General features: G+C 41.6%; 2 protein-coding genes across 2 annotated transcripts; both read right to left on the reverse strand.

Moving 5' to 3' along the window:
- Nucleotides 1-274: 274 nt before the first annotated feature.
- On the reverse strand, nucleotides 275-3243 carry LOC118330512 (protein TsetseEP-like). The gene is made up of 2 exons (XM_035665078.1): nucleotides 3096-3243; nucleotides 275-2152 (listed from the first exon to the last, which is right to left on the reverse strand). Exon 2 carries the CDS (start codon nucleotides 2143-2145, stop codon nucleotides 1021-1023), a length of 1125 nt encoding a protein of 374 aa, XP_035520971.1. The 5' UTR covers nucleotides 2146-2152; nucleotides 3096-3243; the 3' UTR covers nucleotides 275-1020.
- Nucleotides 3244-4802: 1559 nt separating this feature from the next.
- On the reverse strand, nucleotides 4803-6542 carry si:ch211-127m7.2. Its single transcript, XM_035665079.1, has 3 exons — nucleotides 6310-6542; nucleotides 6107-6209; nucleotides 4803-5766 (listed from the first exon to the last, which is right to left on the reverse strand). Exons 1-3 carry the CDS (start codon nucleotides 6411-6413, stop codon nucleotides 5404-5406), a joined length of 570 nt encoding a protein of 189 aa, XP_035520972.1. The 5' UTR covers nucleotides 6414-6542; the 3' UTR covers nucleotides 4803-5403.
- Nucleotides 6543-6897: the final 355 nt, after the last annotated feature.

Genomic DNA, 6897 nt, shown 5'->3' on the forward strand with positions numbered 1-6897 from the left:
TTACATGGACTGTGCTGTGTTGCCTGGAATTTGATTTCCATGTGTACATTGTTTCCCATACATGTACTGATGTGTTGTTATGGGGCGAGCCTATAGCTAATGTAACTTCATAGCCTCGAGGCTAATGAATGCTCGATGCTGATGGAGTATCACGCCAGCTCGCCTTTATCTTCATCTGCTAGCTTTTCCTCATTTCCATTCTGAAAATCCCCAACATATGCTGTATTTATCCAATATTTCTGCTAGTTAAAAAAAAACACATGACCATAACACATGTGGAATAATATTTTTATTTTCACAAGCAAGCCACTACTTGGGTTAAAACAAATCACATTATTGTATTGAAAAGACAATAAAATGATGATCACACCTGTTAGAGGAATACTGCAAGATCCAAACATGACTATGTTAGGACATAAATGTTTTTGGACTCTTGTATCCTGCCATATAGCGGTATGCACATACTATCTCCATCTTTGGTTGCATTGCTGTTGTCCCTTGCCTGTCATTTCCCATCCACCTAAAAAGATTTGTACTTTTCTCTCTGTACTTGATCAACATAAAGAAGAAAAAAATAATCACACATCCCTTGTATAGGGTTGTTATATAGCAATGCCACCTTTTTCTTCAAGTCCCTACAAGAAATATGTTTAAATTCTTGTTTGAATCTTGTTGAAATTGCATAGAGAAAGATCTCTGTTGTCCAACAATACACTCAAGTACACTCATGTCCCCTGTGGTGTTTGAGCCCCTTTACCCCTCACCCACACACCTGCAGGTAGTATAAATGTATCAAAAACATATATGAATGACTTTTTTGTGTGACAAAACATCCGTTTTTTCCAGAATTCATTTGGCACATGGGTTCATTTAGAAAGAAAAATAACTGTTTGCCTTTATTACACCTCTGAAGGTATAAAAAATACATTGCATCTGTGATTCTTTCAGATTTCATGTAAAGGGTTAAGAGGGTTTCACAGAAATATATCCATTCACTTATATCATAAATCCTCCTTGAATTCACATCAGGTCAGTGGAAATGCTCATGTCTGTGATGGGAGTGTCATCGGGGATCTTGACATCATTGGGAATGAGGTCAGCGACAAGGTCATTTCCTTTCAGCTCTAAGTTCTGTAGAAGTTCGCTGACACTTTCCTCGTTGACGTCACTCACTAGCTGCTCCAAACTCCCTGCAGCCTCCACCTCCATCGGCTTTTCCAGAGATTCTGATGTTTCCTCAGACTTCTCCGGCTGAAGTGTGGAAATCACAGAAACCTCAGCACTGTCTCGGCACTCCTCAGTCACCAGGATGTCTGAGGGCTCGTCTGCACTGTCTGGGGCAGGGATTGGAGCTGGGGAGGGAGGAGTGTTAACAGGTTGGGAAGTTGCATCAGGGACACCCAGGTCAATCAAAGGGAGTGAGGAAATCACTGGCTCAGGGAGGGACTCTTGGGTAAGCATGTCTGTCTGCTGCTCCAGAGCTTCAGCTGGGGCTGGTATTGACTCTGGGATGGGCTCAGGGACTGCCTCAACTTCTACATCTGGGACTGAGGTAGGCTCGGGTTCGGGAACAGGCTCTGGAGCTGGCTCTGGTGTAACCTGAGCTTCAGCAATGGGTTCTGGTTCTGCAACGGGTTCTGGCTCTGCGACAGGTTCTGGCTCTACAACAGGTTCTGGTTCTGCAACGGGTTCTGGCTCTACAACGGGTTCTGGCTCTGCAACAGGTTCTGGAACGGGTTCTGCAACAGGTTCTGGAGCGGGTTCTGCAACCGGTTCTGGTTTTGCAACCGGTTCTGGTTTTGCAACCGGTTCTGGTTCACTGACTGAAACCAGAGGCTCAGCTTGGACTGCAGCTGGGGTTTCCTTGGTCACAGGCTCTGGTTCAGCATCATTTAGTGGGGCTGGGGCAGCAGGAGCCTCTACCTCTTTACACTCTGATACACATTCTTCACGGGGTAAACAGGCCACTGGCGTCACTGACTCCCCCACCACCACATCTAGGTTCTCTGTCTCCACGGTCTGCGTTATCCCAGCGTCTTCTGCTTGTTGTGTAGCCGCTGGCTCCTCTGCAGTCTCCTGTTCGGTGGTAGCAGCTTCAGCACTGTCGGCTGGGGCATCTCGCCTTCTGCTGAACCTGTTTCCCATGATGAACCTGTACAGAAGATTAAAACAACAACAAAATGATTTGAAACGATTAAAGGTCAAATTCTATGCTTTATGTGTTTTCAAAAGGTATTCAACAGTTTATTTTTTCAGCTCAATATTGCACACAGTACGATTCCTGTTGCAGGCACTGTATGTTGAGTTGAAGTTGCTTTTCCTCGAAATTCATAAATATGCAATTGTTCAAGGTTGCAAAAACAAATAAAAGTAAAGAGAGTAACTTTTTTAAAGTTGCCAGAACCCATTTAACTGGTTGAGCAAAGATTTTCCAGTTTGTGTATTATGGTACATCGTGTTCTCTTGTCTCCTCCCCGGGCTGCATGTACTATTTAGTATTTTGTGCTATTTAGTGTCAGGATTTGAGCGTGTCTATATGGTGAATGTTTTTTTGGAGAGCCCACGGACAATGTAAAGCATTTGATTGATTCTTTCTTTTTGCCTGTTTTTCACTTCATTGCCACCCTCTAAGCTCTTAACTCCCAGTACAAAAACATTCGGAGCAACTTTAGACGCGCACTGAAAACGTTTGCAACTTCACATCACTCAACAGCTCTGCAAAGGAAAATTACGATTTCCCCTGGCTTGTATTTTCTTATTTTTATTTGTAAAAAATAAAATAAAACAGAAAACAAGACAACCACACCTTTTTCCAGCTGTTCCCTCTGTGAGAACCGTGTATTCGCATATGCGGTTCAAACTATTTTATTATCTAACATAATGACACAACAAATATCCCGATTATAATTATCATCAACAATATCTGATATTAATTGTTGCTCAAAGCAAAACGAACAAAGAAACTGTTACAGACGACCCCGCCTCCCTCTCCTGCTGTACAAACCTAAAACCATCCAAAATGTACAGAAGTAAAAAATCAAAAATCAACAGCTCCGGTTATAACGTGCAGTTAAAAATAGACAACCGAAACCAACCTTTTGAACCCTTTTTTTCGGTGCAGTGAAAGTAGATGAAGTCGCAGATGATCTCGCACTCTTAACTTGGAGGAGACCGCACGTCAAACTGTCTGTCGGAGCGCGCACCAGCCGAGCTGAGTCCCATATACGCTGCTGTGCGCCGTGCGCCGTGCGCGTCCACGTCCCTGCGCGCTCCTTGCACCACCCCAAAGAGCTACACTTCCTGAGCCACAATGATTTGGTCGCTTTGTCTCTCAGTCAACAAACGTAAGTAAACAAAGCAAAAAATTTAACTAGTATAATAAAATAATAAAACATAATATGCAGCCAATATCAGTATTATCGACAAACCTGCTACACATGTGTCACGTTCCAAAATACTCACTATTAGAACTTTTTTTGATATTTGATTGAATGCCAGTGATTTAAAGTTTTGACCGCAGTCTAATTATAATTAACAGCGTTTAATTGAAGTGAAATGTGATAATGATGGGCACGTACTGCGTTAAACATGCGTGTCAGCTGACCAGCTGTAGGATGAATGTGTGAAAAGTTTGCTGACAACCATTCAGAGCTGATTCCTGAAGATCACGCAGATCTGTTTCATTTACATGCATTTTTTGTCCATTAAATGGGCTTTTTCTGTACATACTAAGAATTATTGTGGAGTGTTTGTATTGATTTCTGTCAACATGAATATTAAATCTACAGGTCAGAGGTCATAAGGCTTGAGAAGGCTTCAGTTATGGCTGCTCTCTCTGTGAGGAGATCCTCTGGGTCAAGGCATTCTTTGTGGATTTCGGCGTTTCTCCTGCTCATCTTCATTCAGATGTTATTTTCGCTGGTGTTTTTTGCTGGTGGATTTATCCACTCCAACGAAACTCTCATCAGCCCCTCTAACTTCTGTTTAATATTTCAACATGGTGAACTGTCTTGTGGCAGGTTCAGGAGCTTTGTTGTTAACATCCTCATAACGGCGGTTACCCTGGGATTATACGTTCCACTGGCGCTTGTGGCCTTTGCCCTGCTGGCCATGCTGTTAGCAGCTTATGCCAAAGACAGAGCAGCACTCTGGTTGAGCATGGCCTGCCAGGCGGCATCAAGCCTGCTCATCCTGACTGGCCTTATTGCCTTTTTGATACTCAATTGGAGCTATGTGAGCTGGAAACACATGACCTTCTGGTTCTATGACTGCGTGGGTGTGCAAGTTCAGCTGGTCTTCACGACGGCACTGACCTGTGTGTCAGGGAGGAGGCTGACGTCTGACTGGAAATAGATGGGTCCAAATAAAAAGTCACCCTCGTCTCGTTAACAGGAACTTGAATTGTAATGCTTGATAAAGGGAATAATCACTTTTTGACTATTAGAATGATGTTCTTTGTTATGTTGTCACTAAACACTGGTCAAACCCTTACTTTGGGACATATGTTGATGAAAACTAAGTGTTATTACATGTTATTTTTACAGATCCATGTTTCCCTTCTTTTGATAAATCAACTGGAACAAGCTGTACTTGCTTTTGAATGCTGTAATTCTAGATAGTGTGTAACTTACTCAAATAAAGACAGTTTTCCTAATTTCTTTGATATGTACAGCTGGCAGACGTGCTAGTGAAAATGAAACTAAAAAAAAAAAGGTAGTTGACTAAGAGTTCCTGCTGACACTTCATGTTTTGAAACTGCTTGTTCAAGAAAGAAAAAACTTGAGTGTATGAATAACTATATAGCTATTTCATCATTTATTAAAATGGGAGAAACTAAAGAACTACAATATCTAATGAACATAAATTCACACTCAAATGTAAGAGTATGCTCTCTGATCTTCTAGTTCAGTAGCAGCGTAAGGCTTTAAATCAGTGGCATCATGAAGAGAAAACCTTGAGTTGCTGTAAGGAAATGATCTTTTTGTTTGTTATAGCTATAGTACAGCGCTCAGTAGTAGAAACTCAAGTGTTTTCCAGTTCTTTCTAACCACTAACCACTCTCAGGTGACAGCTTCTACCAGTTTCACATTTATAATCAAAGAATCAGCTCTCAACATCAAAAGTGATCTGACTTTCTGCAAAATATGTATACGAAGAAGGTATACACTGGCATTTACACCTCATTTCGATGCAAAAACTTTGGTCAACTATTGCTGAGCTGTGCCACATTTTACATAGCAGTGAAATCAATAAAAGCATCACTTCTCTAAAAGTTACTTTTATTACATAGTGCTTGTGACTATGCACAGCTCCTCCACAGGTGGTATTCCACCCTAAGAGAATAGTTTCCATTTAGTGCAAACTTGATACACAGCTCTGCACACATTGTCACAGCTTTCATCATCAGGTGAAGAAAATTTCTCGCACAAGCCGTAAGGCATCATCCTCTTCCACTGCTTCTGTTCGCGTCTGTGAGTGCTCCTCTTTATCCTCAGAATCCAGTCCAATATTCACGACACCGCCATGATCCCGAACTGGCCCTGACCTCTGACCCTCGGATCCCTGATGCTGCAGGCTCTTGGCGTACGGCACCGTTTCCACCTCTGTAATGTCCAAGTCTGTTTCTGAAACATACGTCGACTCCAGGGTGTCACCACAGTCTGAGGACTCCTCCTCTAAAGCCTCTGTCACCAGCTTAGCTATTGTCTTTGAGGAAGAAGGGTTCTCCTTCATCTTAACAGTGGAATCTGCTGCCTTGTCTTCAACCTGTGTGGGGGAACGCTCACATTTTACACAACAGTTCAGAGAACATCCTGCATTTTACATCCACTAGAAAACGCCTTAAAAGTGGTTTAATTTCTTTGTTTTACTTATATACATGCAAGTGAGCGAGGGGCACACAAAAACTATTTTAGTTTCACATATATAATGCTTTAAATTTACATTTTTAATATCATGGCAACATTCTGAACAATATTGTCATCTTTACTCTTCTTATATTTCATTCATTAACAATAATTCAGTCTTTTAGAGCATATTTGTGCGTGTGGAAACAATTTAATACGTTAAAAAAAAAAGAGAGAGAGAAAGTGAGAAAGTGCGCCACCTGTCGGTCAGTGAGGAGAAGCGCGTCCTCGCAGGCAGCGTTGGTGAGATATGACACAGCAGCTTCTACCAGCTCTCTCTCGTTCATACAGTAGAAAGCAGCCCTGAAAAACAAACCAGTGCCTATTTGTTACTCAAACCGACTTGAGGACATTCAACGGAAGCATAAAACCGAGACTTTGTCCGTTTCTTTACGTTAACTACCTCGCAGTTTTCTGTTTTCTCCTGCTCTTCAGCGGCTCCTTCTCTTTCACTTTCTTCTCTTTCTTCGCCATCCACGACGGCAGCGACCGGGGCCTTTCCGACATGTTGGCTCTGTTCTGCAACACCTTACATCATGTGTACATCTGTTCGAGGGTTACTCAAGGGTTATCCTCCATTAAGAGACTGGGAAAAATAAACAGAGGGTCTTGTAGTGGGGGTTTGCATGCAAGTCACGTGACAGCACTGACTCTGTAGCGCCACTTAGTGGATAAATAGTTTAATATAGTATTTTTAATACATTTAATGAGTGTATTGAGCTATATTAATGTCAGCCAGTGCATTGTGAGTCATTACAAATCTTTTTTTTCTTAATAAACCCTCAACCCTAAATATACCTACCATTATATGTGTAAATGTAACATATTTAACCTGTTTTTTTATGTATCTGAATCTGGAAACTAGTAACCAAAGCTCTCAAATAAATGTAATTTTGTAAAAAACTGTAATATTTCCCACTCTAATGTAGAGGAGTTTTGGAATTTGTATAAACTGTGAATATTGATGAACCCCAAAACTGTAAAATAATTA

The sequence above is a fragment of the Morone saxatilis genome, unplaced genomic scaffold, assembly GCF_004916995.1.
Source record: "Morone saxatilis isolate NCDOM2014 unplaced genomic scaffold, NCSU_SB_2.0 Contig2, whole genome shotgun sequence".
Classification (NCBI taxonomy): domain Eukaryota; kingdom Metazoa; phylum Chordata; class Actinopteri; family Moronidae; genus Morone; species Morone saxatilis.